At 39.8% G+C, this 19,291-nt stretch overlaps 1 protein-coding gene across 8 annotated transcripts in view; it reads left to right on the top strand.

The window, feature by feature from the left end:
• The window catches only part of STXBP5 (syntaxin binding protein 5), a 112,686-nt gene extending 106,229 nt beyond the window's left edge, over window positions 1-6,457 (top strand). For all 8 annotated transcript variants that reach the window (XM_082755835.1, XM_082755834.1, XM_082755837.1 and 5 more), the window contains 2 exons: window positions 63-283; window positions 917-6,457. In XM_082755835.1, coding sequence (XP_082611961.1) covers window positions 63-283; window positions 917-958 — 263 coding nt within the window. In that variant the 3' untranslated portion in view covers window positions 959-6,457. The remainder of the gene's footprint in view (window positions 1-62; window positions 284-916) is intronic.
• Window positions 6,458-19,291: the final 12,834 nt, after the last annotated feature.

Consider the following 19,291-nt stretch of genomic DNA (forward strand, 5'->3'; position numbering starts at 1 on the left):
CTTACTGTTCTTTTTTTTTTTTTTTTTTTTTTTTTTTTTTGCTGCTTTGCAAATGCCTCCAGTTGGAGAATCAGCTTCTGGAAAGGCATCAAGAAGTCTTGCCCAGCATATTCCAGGGCCTGGGGGTATTGAAGGTGTCAAAGGAGCAGCATCTGGTGTAGTTGGTGAACTAGCACGAGCCCGGTTGGCACTAGATGAACGAGGACAGAAACTAGGAGAACTGGAAGAAAAAACTGCAGCTATGCTTTACAGTGCCGATTCTTTCTCTAAACATGCTCATGAGGTGAGTTTATTACATGTTAAACTTAGAGCATTAAATTAGTTGTCTATTGAATACATGTAATCTTTGCAAGAAACTGACTTCTGCTTTAAAGACATATTAGAGAGGTCTAAACGGAATGCAATGTCATTTATAAAGGACTTCATTTCTATCTTGCAATCATTACTCCTAATAGTTAAATATTAAGGTAAGCACCTTTTGTTTTTTGGCACATTGATCTAGGGTATGCCATCTGTCTGACTGGTGTATAGGCTTCAAAAAGGCCTGTTCATTTCCCATTACTTAAAGAATTTGTCACTGAATTAGATAAGTAATGTTCTGTGTGAGAGTCATGTGGTTCTTAAAGATCCAACAGTCTGTGATTCCAAGTTCATTTTTTCCTCAGTCACTACGAAGGATAGCTGTTCTGTTGAGTGTTTCTGCAGATCTCCTTTCATACCCCAATCTTCTGTGCAACCTTCCCGTTCTCCAAAATTGTCTTTTTCTGTCAGAGACCAGAAAATCAGCAATGATGTCACCATTAGAAAATTCATCATGCCAAACCCTCACTGTTCAACTATGATGCTTTCTTTGTGTTATAGCACTCTTTGGTACATTATAGAAACATTAATTAAAAATTGTTTCTTTGTTTTTTAGATGATGTTGAAGTACAAAGACAAGAAGTGGTACCAATTCTGATGATGCTCATCAATTACACCTGTTTAATTTTGTCCTGATGAGAAAAAATCTTGTTTTTCATTAATTTTGGCAGGAACATTGAAATTTAAAAAAGTATTCAACATTGGATACTGTTGTTTCCTAGCACAAATCACACACTGTTTTACCTCAGTCGTGGCTTTAACTGAGGAGCTTTATAGAAACATAAAAAGAAAGAAACCTGGAGTGTTTCTTAGCTGTTGGTTAGCTGAGAGTTGGAGAACAGAGCAGGTAACTGGAATATGTGGAAAAGGGATAAAGGAAGTAGTGTGATGGGCAGGGGCAATGCAGGGTCAATCCTGTGTTAGTATTTCATATGCCAAAAGTTTTTGTGCTGTTGTACTTGCTGCCAGTGTTATACCCTCCTGTGAGGAGAGGCAATAAATCAGGGGTCCGAGAGCTGGAATAAAGTTGTTTGTCTTGCTGGACAGTAGCTGACTTACACTTACCCTCTCTAGGACTCACTATATTTACCATTATTGTTGACGAAGAGTGGAAGCTTGCTGTCATTTCTTTCATCAGAAAAGCTGGAAGCTTGGAAAATTTCATGTTGAAAATTGTATACATAGTTGACCTGTGCATAGTCTTTTCTTGGACCCCGATCTAGTATTCTTGTATTCACATCATACTCTGTGAAGTGCAAAACAAGAGAATACACAATTTTTGCATTAAAAGAAGTCAAGTGAATAATATGACTGGAATGTGTCATGCTGGGAGTTTTCATTTGTGTTATGGATGTGCAATGTGAAATGTGGTAACATCTTCATTGTGGTAAGAATACTTCAACTTCTGTTTAGTTAAATATTCCTTTTTGCCAAAAACAGTTATTGGTTTAGTTTATATAACATTTAGAATTGGCTGTGGGTTCCATTCATGCTGTGAATTTTTATAAAAGTTTAACAGAATGTATCTTTACAGCCACTAATTAAAATAGCTGAGATAGTGTCACTTAAAATTTAAGTTCTAGATGCCCCTTTAGTCCTTTACTATGAAATCAGATAATCTTGTACTCAGGTTTTCAAACAGTTTTACACTCCATGGAGGTGCTGATGCATGAATAATGGCAAGCATCTAATATTTAATAATTGTCAGATATTGTTCAGCAAATTTTTAAACCCTGCTAGTAGAGCTATTTTACAAGTACCTATCTCAGCCCCAACAAGTGTTAAAGGCAGCTTGTCTAAAGTTCAGATTTAGTCTCTAAAGCAGTGTTTTCAATATTGTGGGCAATGTTAAGTGTCCACTAAAACTTGGTGAAATGATATTCAAGTTGGGTAAGGTAAATAATTTAGCTGACCTTACTTGCTACTGGCTGCTGCGCTAAAGCTGTAATAGTGGGGATGACCAGGGGTCTTTTAAAATAAATGTTTGCATTTCAAAAATGAATTTGGCCTTTATTTTCCTCAAAAAGGCAGGAATAGTTACTGTCTGGTTTTGCTTTATAAAAGGGAATACTTAGAAGCTGATAGGTGATGTCTTGCAATATTGTCAGAAATTAATTATTTGGGTCTGCTTGTCCAAGCACTGCATTCTGTGTGTTTTTTTCACATACTTTCCAAATGTTCTGAAGCAAAAACCTGGGTTATATCTGTATTGTGAAGTGATGTTACAGGTACATAGATATGTGAACCTTACAATACATATAAAAAGATGCCAAATACTAAAGTTAGTGATGGTTCTTAATTCTTTTTTTTAATTTGTCATTCATCCCAATAAATGTGCTTGGGATTTGTAGCACAAATCGATAAGTTTTCTGATTGTATCTATAGTTACATTTAAAGACAAATAATTTTTTGTTGCCAGTATGAAGGCATACCATGCTGTGTCAGCTGTATGAACATCACAATTTGAACATGTGGTACTGTTTTCTTGATGTCTCTGTACCATATCTATTGAGGCAACATTAACTCAGCTTTCCACACATTTTGTCTCTGCCTATTAATCTATTTTTTTTAGTGTCCAACTAATGCATATTTAAATTGATACCATTTTGTTCAAAGTCCAGGTAGAAGATAACTAGATCATACCTGGTTATACCATTTACAAAAATGTAACACCCTACCTGACATTCGTGCTGGTCCTTTTCTCACATTCATAAATAATATTATGTAACTTGTTGAAGATGAACTGTATTTCAGAACAACAGAATCATCCTGGAAAATTAGTCTGGTTAGTCTCTGGGAGAGAGGATGGCAAAAATACTCTTCAGCAAATTGTGGTATCAGTTCAATGGAAGATGACCTTGGCTCGAAAGAAAAGCATATTAAACTTTTTCCCGTTGGGAAACATTTGATGACCACCAGCAAGCAAAAAATGAGGCAATGAGTGACCACGTGCCCAGTATAAGTAGAGCAGTGGTTTATTTGGTATTATAGAATGTATCATAGTTGATTCTTTTGTTGCACATGTTCAGAGCATGTTTCTAGATTTGAAAACCAATGGAATGATTGCTCAGAAGATGAATATAAAAAATGGTTCTTGGTCAATAACAGGGGCTATGTACAATCTCAGTGTAAGATGTTCCTTATTCCTTCTCTGTAGAAGGAAGTTGATCATATACGTGTATCTTCTGCTATTTGTGGTGCACCTTTTGTACAGCAAACTACATTGAAATTCCTGGGGGGAAACACCCCTGTGGTTTTTTTTGTTTTTTTTTTTGCTAGCATTTTAGTTGTGTGAAACTTTTTTAGAGTGTCTTGAAAAAATATAAAATACAATTGAGCTATTACTTTTTTATTTTTTTGATGGAAGTGTAAGAAACTGCTGCTACCTATCTGTTTATATGTAGTGTGTCTCATTAGGAACTGTAAACTGAAGAAGCTTTTTTTCACCTTAGTCCTGCCAAATTGTAACTTCTGAATGTTGATATGTGTAAATATGCGTGTATTCCAAATAAGTCTGAAAGTGTTACACCACAGGCATCTCCAGTGATTTGTTCTTTGGCAAAAAAAAAAAAAGTTATAAAATATAGTAATATATAGCTGTGTTCTTTGTCTGTCTTTATACAAAGATTTTTGCCTGAGGTGGTACTTACACGGCAGGTGATGTTAGAAAGCTACATCCAAAGGAGGATTTTTGGAAGCAAGTTCTTTTCCTTTTTTCCTTTTGTTTCTTTTCCTTTTTTCTTTTTTTATTTTTTTTCCTTAATTAATAGCACTGATCCTACCTGAACTTTTAAACTTGAATTTTTCCTGCACTTTAATTCAATCATGATACTTTATTCCTTAATTTTGTTTGGACATTTGTGCAGTTCAGGTTCATTATTTGTATATAAGCACACACATTCAGTGAAGAGTTTAGAGCAGGTTATTTTGGGGCACATTTGCTAATTATGTGACTATAATTCAGAATGTGTGTTTTCTTAGCAAAATATGTATATACAAGTATATACAATGTAGAATCTAATGAAAGGCACTTATCCTGTGTCAGCATTCAGTTTATAAATTACTGCAACACTTTCAGATTTGTTACTAGATAATACAATAAACTCTGTTATATTTATACATACTGCTTAAGAATATACTTTTAATTTTAAGTAATTTTTATATGTACACTTCTACCTTTAATTTTAAAGACTTATGTTCAATTTTTAAGTCAAAGTACTTAAAGTATGTATATTATCCATAGAAGAAGTTGTTTTAAGCTTATGAATACATTCATATCTCATATCGAGATGATACAATTACTAAGCAATGAAAACAAACAGCCCATTTTGCTTTGCAGAAAATAATTATTCTTACTTTTACCTCCCATTTTGAACAGTCTTTAAAAAAATTCCCTAAGTATGAAGAGGGAAGATAACACATTCAGAAAATGAACATAACGTAGAAATTCTCTCAATAGCTGCAGTCAGTGGCTGACTTGCTTTCTATGATATTTTTTTTTTTTTAAGTATTCATATAAAAGAATTTTCAGCTATATTCCTTGGACTTTTGAAATTCCCGAAAATTGAAATGAGGTTTGTCCAATAAAGATTTTCTTTGACTAATGTACAAGTCTTCATTATACATCAGCTCTTTACATGTAAACCATTTTTTGGTATACCAAATGTGTGTCGAAAAACTTATAGCCTGTGACTGAAGAAGTACCCTCCTCCCCTTTCTCATCATGGTTTCACATAACTGGTGGATACTGATAGTGGCTGAAGTTCTGCATGTGGTGGGAAAACTGTGCAAGGACTTGCCTCCCTCTACAAGCTGCAAGGTAACTTGTCAGTGGAACTCTTTTCATTCTGGCATATTTCTTGGATGTGATTCGTTCTGGGTAGATGTTGATAACTGTGCTACTACCATGAAATCTTCACTTCGTAGACAGAAATGAGTGATGTTTGAGGGGAGGAAGAGAATCAACAAATGCGTAGTGTAGGAGAATCAGGTGTACTGGTTTTATTTCAGTTTTCATTGAAAAGCTAATTTAAGCTGGGCCAGTTTCTCTCTTATGTATGTTATAAAAATGTGCTGTCATCTATTTTATTACTGTTCCAAGCCAGATGAGCGTACTGTGTTTCTGGGTTCTTTTATTCTTTATAAAGTTCAGGCTAAAAGATGTGGATGTTGGTAAAGACAAGATAAAAACATAGAACAGTCAAATGAAAGCTGTCAATTGGCATTCCTTTTAGTTTTTCATGGAAAGCACCTCAAAATGTTTGTCATACAGCCGTAGGTTTCTTTGACACTTGCATTTGTTTTTATTAGTACCTAAGTTACATATTACAGGCAAATAACTAGAAGTTAAGCTGTTTCAGTTGAAGACATGTAAGGAGTTGTATGTGGTTTACTACTACTATTCAGTGATGCAAAGACAGTGGGGTGGGAACATGTTTTAAATATTCCCTTTTAAAAAAGAACTGTAAATAAGCAGTAATATGTTATTTTAGACCTGAGCTCTGCTATCTGTAGTGGTTAGAACTAGGAAAACATGCTGCTTTCTAGTTACGCTACTGTTTCATTGTACCAGCACCATGGGCCGGGGGGGGGAATCAGTAAATTTTTCTAACATTGCCCACTTGTGGGTAAGCATGCTTGATGTGTAGCAGTTCTCGTTTATGTATAACTTAGTGTGTACATGTGTGTTTTTTCTTTTTGTTCATTGCAACTTATTTTCAGTTAAGTCTTGCTGAGCCCCACTAGCTCTTCTGAGGGTGATTACTGGAATATGCATTTTAGGTAGGGTTGCAAATCCATCTGTCTACAAATATAGTTTCATATGAACTGCAAACTGTACTGTTACAAACAACTATGTTAGATTGCATAGAGTTATTTTACTTACATGTACTTGAACTGAACTATGTCATCATAACAAAGTTAAAAAAAAAAAAAAATAAGTATGGAATATTTTTGTAAATAAAAATACCTGTGCAGCTGGTATTTTAAATTTAAAATGTATTATACATTAATGTTTCAGAAAAAAAAAAAATGTTCATATATGTGTATATGAATGTGTCATTATGCTGAAGGGCTCTGATTGGGCAAAATAAACTATTCAAATCTCTCCTGAAGTGAGTCTAATTTACTTCTCTTCCCCCCACCCCTCCTTTTTTTCCTTCCCCTAACAGTTATTTTCCTGCTGTCTGGAGTGCAGTAAGTCCCTTCTTGCCAAAAGAAGGGACTTTTTTTTGTTTCGCTTGAAGTTTCAAGATGTCCTTTATAATATTATAATAAGGACATGTTGCAAGGATAACTTCCAATCCATTAAACTTTCTGTCTTTTACTGTTGTGGGGGTTAAAAAAAAAATATATATATATTCTGAACAATGCAGACATGCTGAATCTGAAGAGAGGCTGGGGCAGTGATTCTCAGATGTATGAAACTGCAACACCTTGGTGAAATTTTCTTAATCTCATGCCACCTCAAATAGTTGAATACTTCAATGCTGGTTGTTTTAGTATGCAGTTAATGCAGTGAGGATATAATTTCATCTGTATCAAAAATCTGCTGGTTCCAGACCTTTCCTGCCTCCCTTTTTTTCCTCCTCTCTAATATCTGAAAGTTTTGTATTCTGAACCTGAAACATGGAGTTATAAATAAGATGATGCGTTGGAATCAAAACCTGTTTTAACTTCAATTAAATGGAGGGTGTTCTGAGCTGTGACAATGACTCCAGCCACTTAGTGGCTCTGGTCATCGTTTTCATTACTGTGGCAAAAATCCTCCCTGTGGGACTCCCTGTGGCTGCATATGGCATCAAAGGACTGACAAAAGGAAGGGGAGTATTGCCCAGCTGGGGATGCAAAATGAAGCACTTTAATTCAGTGAAAGCCAGGATTTGATGGGAGACACATAACACGTGGTCCTTCTGCATATCGTGTGTTATGGCAGTTTCGTTGCAAACTTACTCTAAATGAAATACATCTGAGCCCTGCTGACCACATGAGGGTGTGCACATTAGTATTAAACTGTGCCACCTTCCAAAGGGTTGTCATATCCAGATTCTTTATTAGGAATAGTCCCTGGCCAACCCTGCCTGGGAGTTACATGGGAGTAGGGGACGTCCCCTAACAACATGGCAGTAGGCAACTAAGGTCCAGTGCTGGAGGATGAGTACAGACATAGCAATCAACATCAGCGCACCAGAGCATAATTCCAGGTGGTTTGGCTGATTTTCACAATATATAATTAATGCTCCCTTAGCACTGGATTTCTCTGCCAAAGGAGACTGGGCTGGGGCTAGTGTGCGGGCTGGGGCTAGTGTGCAGGCTGGGAGGGAGGGAAGGAGGGAGCTGCACGCTCTGGCTGGCTGAGATCTGAGCACTTCTCCAATGCTCACTTGCAGCTGTTTGACCCCAAAACCGCTCAGAAGGGGCAATAGAGGACTGTAGAAAATCCACAGTCAAAAGGAAAGTGGAAAGAATTATGTTCTGTTTCAGAGCAGATAACAGCATTTCTGTATCTTGCTTCATCCGCAGTGTAGGCAGGGCTTGAGAGGCTTTCTGATTTGAAAGGGTTTCCAATCAAAGTCTGAGACTATGCATACTGTTCTGGTAAGTTTACCAATGCCTCTGCCTAATTAAGCAGACATAATGAGGAATTTTATACAACTGTGATTTCTGTGGTGCAGAAGACTCCTGGGAAGAGTAATGCAGCCTTCTCTGTGGGAGCAAAGAGAAAATTTCGAGGTGGTACCTCCTCATGCTGTGGGGCACCTGCAAATTTCTTAGAAAAGGTACTTACTGAGATTCTGTTCTCTGAATGTCAGGAGGTCACCTACCAACTATGGTGCTTTTTGGTTTTCTAGGATCAAGGAGTGCAAAGTGCAGTGGGCTAGGCTCCTCGTGGGGCTTTGTTTCATTACAGTTATTGTCTTCAGATGGAGTATGCATGTGCATATCAGCTTTGAAACAGAACAGCAAGCAAAGAATCCATGTAGACTTCCAAAACATAAGCAGTGACAGGGTTTGGCCATGTACCACATCCTGGAAAGCCAATTTCAAGTCTGAAGACCCTTCTCCTTGTGACCTGACCTGGAGAGAAGGCAAAGCTGATGCGAGTAATGGCTGTTTGCCATAGTCCTACATGTAACTGATGACAAGCAATGATTTAAAAGTTCTCCAGTACCAGCTGAAAGGAATTTCTTAAGCTATAAGGTTGGGCCAGATCGTGAGCTGTGTGAATTGCTATATCTCTGATATCTCTGAGATCCCTGGTCGTGATCTGCTCTGTTCTTACTGTTACAAGAGCTACAAAAATGTAGAAAGAAACACTGATCTGAGCCTGGCCCTATAGGCTTCAGCCTGGCAGAAGAATGACATGGGAAAGGGGGTAGAACAGGGAGACAAAGTTTGGCTGAGCTAGTTGGCACATGACCAGTTGAATTCCTGTGACATTTTGGCAGCTATTGTGGCAAAGGAGGGCTTGCAGGAATGCATTTAGAAGGACATAAAGTGTGGCTGTTCTGGTATTTACAGGGAGCTACTCCCTAACATAAACAACAGCATGGAAAAAATGAAGCAGCACTGCTTGAAAAAAATTAACCAGAATTGATGGTGTTTGGCATGGTTCTCCTACCACATGAGATCTGGCATCCCACTAAACGAGCAAAGATAGCTCTGGCGGGGCATGGGGTGCTGTGCAGGCAATAAACATGGAGACAAACTGCTCGTGCCTGCTGCTGCTGTGAAGGGGGATGCAAAGGGAACGTGACACAAAGGGAGGCAGAGAGCACAACGCAGCAGGCTTCCAAAATGATCCTCACAGCTGTGTTGTGTGAGGAAATGGAGAGTGAGGGTTTGGTATTGCTGCATCTTCCCTGGCATCCAGACTGGGACCTCTGCCCTTCCCCAAGGGATACAGGTGGCCTTCACAGTTGGCAGAGCGGAGACAGGGATGCCCCTCATGCAGTCCTGCAACCTGCCCTCATACTGACACTAGGGTTTTGACCCCAAGTGTTTTTGTGAGGTGGCTGTGAAGCAGTAATGGTTAGACATAGTCCAGGTTTTCTTTAACAGGGAAGGTGAAGATTAATCAACTTTTGGTTTTATAGATCTTCTTATTATGGAGAGAAAGGAGAAAAACAAGCACTGCTCTGGGCCAAATTAACTGGCAATGATGCTTAACATAACACCATGTGTGCAGCTTCCTACCACGCACCAATATGTGACGGCATCTGTCGGTGGGGTGTTGCAGTGCAGCCACCATTTTGTGTGAAGAAACGATTCATTACAGAGCTCTTCGAGTAGCCTTCGGCCTCATGGTCACTGTTCTGCAGGGCTGCCTTGCCCCAGGCCTCTTGCTCCCTGACGGAAATGCAGGTGACACAGGAACAGATTTTTCTTTTATTCCCAGAGCCTGGTGAAGTGTGAAATTTGAAATTTTGGCTGAGGAGGCCAGGCTGCATTGGCATGCCTGAGACTTGAGTGTCTGCTTCCAGGTCGCTGTGAGCAGTGAACAGGGCCTGTAGGTAACGAGATGTGGGGCACCAGTTGGATGTCTGTAGGAGCAATAGAGGCACCTAGAGTAAAGAGCCACCCCTTCTCACCCTTACCACCTCTCCTGCTCTGGAGTGAAATAGCCTCCTGCTCTTGCCCTGTGGGTTTAATTAAAAGTCGTGCTGTCACATCATAGGGCTTTCAGGATGACTGAAATGAGCTAGAGGGAAAGCATCACCAAAGCCTGTGCTCCAGGTTTCTGCGGGTGGGCAGGCAGCTCACCATGGAGCACTTTCCTCCCTGTTGGTGCCAGACAAGTAACTGCAGCTGGGCCACAGGAGCAGCAGCATGGCAGGCCTGCCTTGAAGAGGAAGACTCCAAAACGCTGTCTTCACGAATGGCCTCCCTCTTCCCATCAGGTTGGTGAAGAGCATGGTAGTTAGGCCAGGAAGGGTGGAGGCGAGGGGCTGCAGTGCAGGATGGAAGCACTTTGTGTGGGGCCAGGCACCGACATGGCGGTGAGGGGGAGCTGGGTTGGATGGTGCTGGTGGTGCCCCTGGAGCAAGGGGTAAGCTGGCAGAGCCCTGCCAGGTTTGTGCAGGTGAGGGAAGGGGAGCAGGACACCGGGCTGGCGGTCACCAGTACTAGGTGAGCAGCTGGAGGGTGTGAGGATGGAGGTGGCTGCGCTGGACAAGTGCAATGGGACGAGGTCTCTGTTTGGGGGGCTGCTGCTCTGATGGCACAGCAAAACCCAGCTTTGCTTGCCAGGGCCTGAAGTGCTGTTTTGCAAACATGAGGCATCACTGGAGAGCCATGAGAAGCAGCTTGGTTTCTATGACTGTTCCAGCTCACGCTATTAGTTTTCAGTTTAAGCTCATCCTCTAAGCAACAGAGCATAATACAAGGATCTGCTCACAGCCTCTTTCCCCTCCTGAGCTTCGTGAAAATCCCCTAGGGACAGGAACAGCAGCACCAGTGTGGGGGACATTCAAAACCTGGCTTAACCCAGCACTCAGGAGCACTGCACACCATGTAATCCTGCTCATCACTAACTCGTTTTCTGAGAAATCTGTGTTTATCTGAGGATACTTTATATAGGCCTGGGCTTACCACCCATCTGAGGGGCCGACTGTTGGAGCTAGGGCAAAGCTTTGTTTCAAGATGCATAATCAAGGCAAAAGCATGCTTTTTTTTTTTTTTTTTTTAACCTAGGTCTGACTGTAATGAAGTGAGTGCTGGGTCATTTAGCAATTATTATGGATGATCAATAATAAGGATGGCACAAATTAAGGTTACCCAGCTCTTCTACCACATTAACGTTTTAGAGCTAGTGACCTTTGCCATAATCACCACAACTCTGATACACCCCTCCCAACCTTTTCTAGCACCGAACAAATCAGCTTTTGTCAAAAGCACAGAGACATCCTGATCTGTGTTCAGATACTCCAACTCTGTGGTTCCTCGGGAGTTTTTAAAAATAAAAACAAAATGCCTTAGAGTAGGCTTCTATTATAAAATGTCATTGTGCGTAGATTACAGATTTTCTTAGAGTTTAACAGTCAATCTTTTCCATATGAGTGCATGCTTTTGGCTGGGAAAACTATTATCTGAATATAATGGCTTTCTTTTCAAGCCAAAAAACTAAGTATGGAAGGCACATCCAACTGAAATGAGAAATGCTGCGTTATTTCAGTTTTTTGTAAAACTGCTCTTATTTCTGACAGTGGTTTTGCTGAAGACAGTGGTTTTGCAGAAGAGATGCAATCTTTCTTAAATAGACTATAAATAATAGCTAAAAACTGAATTGGAAGCAGAATAAATAGAGACAATTAATTTGACTGAAAAAGGCTAATTTTCATTCTGATTACCCACAGTAGCACACAATCATCACTTAATGCTATTAAGAGACTGTAGGATGAGGAACAAATCATAGAATTCAATTGATAAAATAAATGGTACAATGCACGTTCTGTTCATTTCAATCTGTAGGCAATTACTCTCCGCTGTGTTACACAAAAATATTCCCTTCCAGTTTGAACACAGTTTCAAAACTCTCATTAGTAACTTCAAGATTTGCATGTAGGCAACGAGGGTGATATTTGGTCCTCAGCTTTCCAGTGATATATATGTCCTTCTACCGTCGTTTTCCAACCACATACTTGGAAACCTTTCCCGCTTGGCCAGTGTGCTTATGGACCCCACTAGGTTCCAAAGTATTTCATTTGGTTATTCCTCCAACCTCAGGCAAATCTTGCTGCTTCCCACCCAGCCAGCTAATTTCCAAGCATAGCCCACAGCTAGTTATATTTTTGCCATCCTGCTGTGCTGGGCATGTTTCTTCCTACCACCATGTCCCAGCTGAAGTTCCCCATATGGGGCAGCTGCCATCCAAAACTGGATCTTGAGCAAAGTTCTCTGCTGGGAGGGCTGTAAAGTAGGTGCAGAGCCTGACGTGCTGTGATAGTTACCCACAGCAATGCAAATTTCCCCTGGAAAGCCATTGCAACAATGCATTTTAAACAAAACTCCTCAATTTTACCGATGTGGTCTTCATTTTCTGTTTAAAAGTACCACTTAGAGTTTATTTCACTGTAATGTTGTTCTCCAGCTTCACTTGTTTCTGCCCACAGGGCAGCCTGGCCCAGCCCCAAAGCTGTCCCCACCATGGTGTGTCTGCCACAGTTGATGGCCAGAACAGGTATCAGAAATTGGAGGGGATTATTTTCACTATGACATAAAATTTAAGTGAAATTGCAAACTGGAGTTTAAATTCAAAACCAATTTGCTCAGTACAAGCAGCCAGTCTGTAAGAGCACATATAACCTCCCAAGGAACTGGGCTACAGACCAGTTTAAAACCCTTATTTGGATCAAATAGTGTTAAGAAATCAATTCTAGCATTTCTATAAACAAATGTACCTTAAAAAAATAAAATAAATAAATCACTCTAAACGTTAGTTCTAACCAGTGCAGAAATATACCCTTAAATTCTGCTGTTAGCTACCTCAAAACTTTTCCAAGCCTATCTTTTAGCTTATCTCTCATCTGTATAGACTCTGGAAAGTCATGTTAGTCTCTAGGCAATGAATATGATTTGTTTACTCAAAGAGCTTCCTGAAATCACAACGCAGCACTACTCTGTGTTATTAAAAGATAAAAAATGTATTACTCTCAGGTGAAGGGTCAATGTCAAATCCTTTATATCTGGTAAATTCAGATTTAAAGCCAAAGCAGTCTTGAAGACGCTCAATTGAAGGCATCATACTCAGCAGAAATATCTCATGATACCACGTTGTTTCCTGTGCCTGGGTCCATCTAGTGTTGTCAGGAGAGAAATATCACCCTACCATTCAGCTGCCTGTCAGTTTACCTCTCTGGATACCTGCAATAAATTAGAAAGTCATACAACAACAAAACAAATTTAAAGAAAACCTATCTGCACAGCACGTATGCCTGACTGCGGGGAGAGGAGGGCTGTACAGGAATGAAAAGGCTTGCTGAGGTCTTTGTCTCCTTTCTGGCCATGCGATGTGGTTCTGCACTGAAAGGAGACTTTTAAAACAGCATTGGTATGTACTGTATCTCAAGGGGAAAAGGCAATAAAAGTCATTTATATCAAACAAGTAAGCGGATGTGACTGGATATTGTAAGGAGCTATTCAGTCAGAAATTAGAAGTCATTTTTACATGACTGCATTCCAGAAGAAACAGTCTTTAAGTTTTTACTGCAGGACCTAATTAACTCTCATGTATTCACATTTTCATCCAATTTTACAGATACCCTCTTCAGAAGGGTTACTATCAACTGTTTTGTGGAAACTATGATTTAAATCTGCATAATTATTATTCTTGCTCTGGAAAGTTACTGAAAAAAATAAATAGAAATCACTTCAAGCATGTTTGAAGTCTGCATTTCTAGTCTGTGATGAAGGTGAGGCAGCATAACTACAACTTTTTATTAAAACACAATGTCTGTAGAATGGAGTGGTGGGGGGAGGAAGCACGGCAGTGTATTAGGACCACGAGGCAATCTGTTCTGCCAGCTAAATTGTAGGAATCCATCACATTGCAATGAGGTTCTCAGAGGCAATTTAGGTAACTTTGTTTGATATACATCTCGGAACAGTAATGGTAACAATAAAGAGCAGAGAAAACAATTTACCCTGTTTCTGACAATTATTCTTTCAATATTGTGGTGACCCCATTAAACAGCCATGTGCATTAGCAAAATCCAGCATTTCAGCTAAGAATAAGGGAAGAATAACAATGCCTAAATGGGTTCGTTCTAAATGTAATAGCCAGTTGAAAAACCTATAAAGTTTTTATCAAGCATATAGATTCACCTAAATAGGCAATGTTCTTACTTATTTTTTTCTCTACAGAAAAAGATGAGATCCTTAAATCCAAGGACTTTTCAACAAAGGGCTTGAATTTCTATTATGAATCTTAGCTAGTGGAAACTGCTTTTGTAATGACGTTTTTCTGACAGCAGAGGATCAAATATTTAAAATATGTAATTTATTATTGCTCACAAGCAAACAATTTCTATCTTCAAGAATGAACATGTACAAATAATTACTTAAGTGCTCCTGACAAATGAGGCACATGAATCCCCCTCACCCCTTATGGTGAGGCTGTCTACCCATCAGGTAGTTGTTCTCAGGAAAAAAATTAATGGCTTTCAATGCCTTGATATGGTAGTGTGTAACATCAGTGGCTTATGACAAACCCTATTCTCAAGTGATTTTGTTGAGACAGGAGTTCTGCGGACTTCCTGTACAAACAATGCTCATGGGCATATTTCTGCCACCCCAGCTACTGCAAGTGTTAACTAACCATGTTTTGTCCCCATGATGCCTGGAGCCCAGCGGATTTCATACCGTGTCTCATCACTGCCTCGGACTGCCCAGGCGTTTTACTTAGGCTGTTTGCTAATGTGGTATCTCTAGAACAGACCCCGTTCTCTCAGTGCTGCTTGTAGATTTATTTCAGAACGTCCCTTTGCAACCCCAACCACACTTCCATAGTTTTGTGCTTATTGGCAGAGCTTCTCAGCTGGTAGAATACATAAAAGGTGTGGATTCATTATCACCAGCAGTGAAGTAACTTGTAAGTTGCAATTCTTCTTTTGGTGTACTGGAAAAAGATCTTTTCAGGTGTTTTTAGAGTTTTAGATGTTTCTCTTCAAGTGCAGATGTGACGGTGAATATTTAGAAAAATTCTTCAAATTCTAAAACAAAACATTATGAATACAAGAACAGCATGCTAGTCAATCCCAGCATGGCCTATGTAACATTTGGAGATGTATAAATTGTTTGGTGTCTGTGAGAACCACTGACTCAGCCCTGCTCCTCCTCCACCAACCAAGAACAGCAGAGCCCATGGTGCCTGGGGCTTGTTTTCCTCCTTGTTGTGGTATAGAAGCTGTTGTCATAAGCAAAGAAATAAAATAAAATGCAATAACTCAATCAAAATACATTACTGAAAAGCAAAAGCAGAACCGGGATTTTTTTCAGAGGCAAATTACAGCAATAACCTCATATAGCCTCCAATTCTTTCCTTTCTCTGGATTTGAAGCTCTGCATTAAGTCTTCATGTCAAGCAAAGCAATTGTTTGTGACCCCAAGAAAATAACTGTACAGACTTTTTATGTTTTCAATGGAGTTCTCCTGGTGTTTTGGAGCCAGATCTCTGTGGCATGGTGGTATAAATGCTATACTCTGTGCTAGAGTGTACATCCCTGATAGGGCCAACACTGAAAAATAGTTTTCCCTAGTTCCTCAACCCATGGCAGTGTGTGGGCTGTCATACAGCTGCTTTGCACTTCATATTTATGAGCAACAACCCAAGAATTGAATGTGTTGGTTGTATGAGGAGATTTTTTTTTTTTTTTCTTAGAGTCAGTCTTCAAAGCTGTGTTATGATCATTATGTCTCATAATGTTTTCCGTCTGACAAGCTACTTCAAATTTCTGCAAGACAGAGACAGATGTTCTGGATCCAATCCACCTCACAGACTACCGTTCTCATCACACACGTCTTTTATGCCGGAATAACGGGTGAGTTTGCAGCCCTCCATCAAACAGTTCTTACCAGGGTGTGTTGCCATGTCCTGGCTACCATGCCCAAGCTTGTATACTTGTTATTTTACTGAGAATTGCTCACTGGGCTGCTAGAAGTGTAATAACATTTGTCCATGTCTAAACTGATAGTAACTGATGTATAACAAAGTTTGTACCAAATTAAAGGCCAAGGAAACAAGAACCCATGTTGATAACAAAGCTATGCCTGCTGTGCATTCTCCATTAAACTCCCCTCAAAATCTGTTATACCTGGAGGTTTCCTAATTGCCATTTTCTTTTTCTCCATGCTTAGAAAATTCTAGGAAATTTAATAAATGCTGGCATAATGTCAGCTGGAAAGTTAATACACTTCAGACCATGGAGATCTGGGGCAGATGGGTCAGCAAGGCTTATTCTGAAGGAAATCCCTTCAAGGAAAACAACCTGGCTTAAAACAAAGAGTCATTTTTTTTTTTCTTTCAGATCTAGAACAGAAATACAGACAGCTATGAAGGGAAGTTAACTTCAGATGCTAAATTATGCTAGTCCTTTATACTTTATGTGTAGAAGATTTATACAATTTTATGCTAACCTAGCAAATAGGTAAGAGCGAATTGAGTTTTTACTTTGGATAGTGAAAATTTAGACCACTTAAGACAAAATAGGTTTCATTTTTGTATACTGTTGGAACAATTCTGCTTGCAAAGCAGACATTTTCTCCTTTTCTGTCCCCAAGCACCTGGTTTTCTACTAGTGCTTGTCTCCACCACTGCTGTACCCAACCTGCCCCAGTGCCCCATGTGCTGCTGGGGACCTTGTCCCCCACAGGACCAGAGTTTTGTCTCTGTGGTGCCCATCTTGCTTCTCCTTCTGCCCTGCAGGTCTTTTCACCAGCTGCCTCTGCACTGCCTCACGCCCTTCAACCACTTCCTTGTCTCTACTGCCCTCATTCTAGAAAGACTCCAGAAGGTCCAGACAAACCCCCATCTTTTGCATCTGTATCCTTGTTAGGCTTGCTAGGGCTGTGCTCCATCTCTTTCCTCCTACCGTGTCACTTGTATAGTTTCTGCCAACAGCACTTCTTCAGATTCTGAAGTATTCTGGTTTTGTTACCAGTTTCAAAGTCCAGTGTCATCTTCCCACCCCCAGCTAACCCTACTAAAAATTAAAAATGTCAAAATCCATAATTTTGTTTCTGAAAATAAATAAACCTTGATAAGCGCTTAGTGAATTGAATAGGCAAAGTTTAATAAATGATTTTCTTTCCAGTAACTCCCTCAGGATTCCCCACCTTTGCACACCAAGAAGAGAAACCAAGGCTCGCTCTGGGGTCCAGCAGCCCCAGCATGTTTGTAGCAGAGAGCTGGCTGCCAGGTGTGAAAAGCTCAGTCCCCTTCGCTTTTAGGTAACTCCACACGGCTTTGCATTGCCCTAGGGATGGGTCTAAGCTGGCTGTTGGGGGAAAATCTGCTTTTTGTCCACTTTAATCAGTGCTCCATATAGCCCTGTCCTTTCAGGCACCAAGCCGTAAAATTGCTTTTGTTATTTATGTTATAAGAGCACCTTGAGTGCAGCCTCAGCAGAGCTTTCTGTGCCTTTGTCTCACAATTTATTGATTGAGGTCCTTATACAGATGATTAACACTGCAATACCTGTGCACTTTCCAAAACTACTGGGAGGAAAAGACGCATTTACCTCTTCCTCCAGACAAGAGGTCAAAGGAGTGGCTTGTGTTTTTAGCACTAAAAATGGCAAATGTTGTGGTCATCTCAGCACTGCTTCATAAAGAGCCTCAGCCTCCTGAACTGACCGAAGAGGACGCAAGAGCAGCCGTGGGCACTCCCCCAGCTCCACTGCTGGAAAGTGGCCAGCTCTGTTTGTTTGGATCCAATTACAAATCCCAATTCTGTAGTCTGCTGGACCACGCAAATACAAATTACAATTTACTCATGAAATGAGATGAATCAAACTTTTCCTTTGATTTGTTGTTAGATATAGAAAAGCAAACACCAGCAGGGCTGGGGCAGCATGGTTTTGATAACCTGTGTTGCCTAGCACATTTTCTTTAGTCAGCACAAATTTGATGCAGAGGATCCACATTCATATTTCAAGCTTTCACTTTAAAACAGTGTTTATCATGCAGCAGTCTGAATTCAACAGGAAAATTGCTGCTGCCTTTCCAGCTGTCAGTCAGGTCAGAGGGGCATCTCTCTCCTTTCTAGCAAACATTCCCTTGAGACTCTTATGATGGCTGAGGAGTACCTTAAGAATTTTGATGGACAAGTAATCTGCTTAATGCCATTACTTTCCATTTCAAGTGTTGACCAAATATGATAGCCATGTCTTAATTAGGATTAAGCATTTTAAAGTGTCTATCACAAATGATGAGTCTTTTCAGGAAGAAGAGAGTATGAAATGTTTACTTTCTGCTATTGAATTTCACCCTCCTGGGAGCAGAATATCCACATAAATTAATTATTTGGCATTCATTGCTTAAGAGCATTCTCACAGTTCATGAGCCTCCAGTGTCTTCACCAAAGACAAAATACAGAATGCCAAAATGTGTGATGGTAAGTATTTGTATTGGTTTACACTGCATGATTAGCATCCATTACTCTCTTTTAGACTCATCTCACGTGAGGCACAGAGCTACCTATAAGCCTAATTTACTTAACCTTACCTGAAGATTTCAGACCTTTTTTCTGGTTAGATCATGAATAAAATTGTCTCCTGAAGGGGAAGTGGGCTCTGGACATTCTGTGACTATTCATACTATTCATTTTTCTTCTGGACTGTAGGGCTAGGGTCAGTATAAAATGCTGAACATTATCTTATCTTTCAAAAGACCAACAAATCTTAGTGCAGGGATTTTTTTTTGTTCCTTTGTATCAAAGGAAAGGTCTTAGAAGGAAGAAAGTCAGTCCTGGATTTCTAGAGTGAATAGCAAAACTGCTGTTGGCAACAGTGAGCCACAATAAAGCCTGACCTGCCTTTCAATTAGATGGTTTGAGGTGTAAAAGAATTCTTCAGGGTGCCACTGGATTGTGAAAGGCCAAAAAAGAAAAATATCAAATCACCACCAACAACAACAAACCACAGAAACTGTAGTCCACTTTGGTTATGGTGACTCTGTTTTGATAGTTTGCCTCCATTTTTGTCTAACCACTAAACTGGCCTGAAACCATGTCTCATGTGGCTTTCAATTTTTTAGGATTAGGCAGTGTTGTGCTTTTGGGGAATGTCCTTCTTGGTGCAAAAGTTTGTCTCCTAAACCTCAGTGTTTTCTCTTGCTTAAGTTCTTAAATGACTTTTTTTGGTAAGCTTTCTGAGATTTGGTGACCTTGTGCCATTCCCAGTCTTCAAAAACAATACAAATTGATTGACAGTGAAAA

Source organism: Aythya marila, assembly GCF_965140915.1.
Source record: "Aythya marila genome assembly, chromosome: 3".
NCBI classification, from domain to species: Eukaryota; Metazoa; Chordata; class Aves; order Anseriformes; family Anatidae; genus Aythya; species Aythya marila.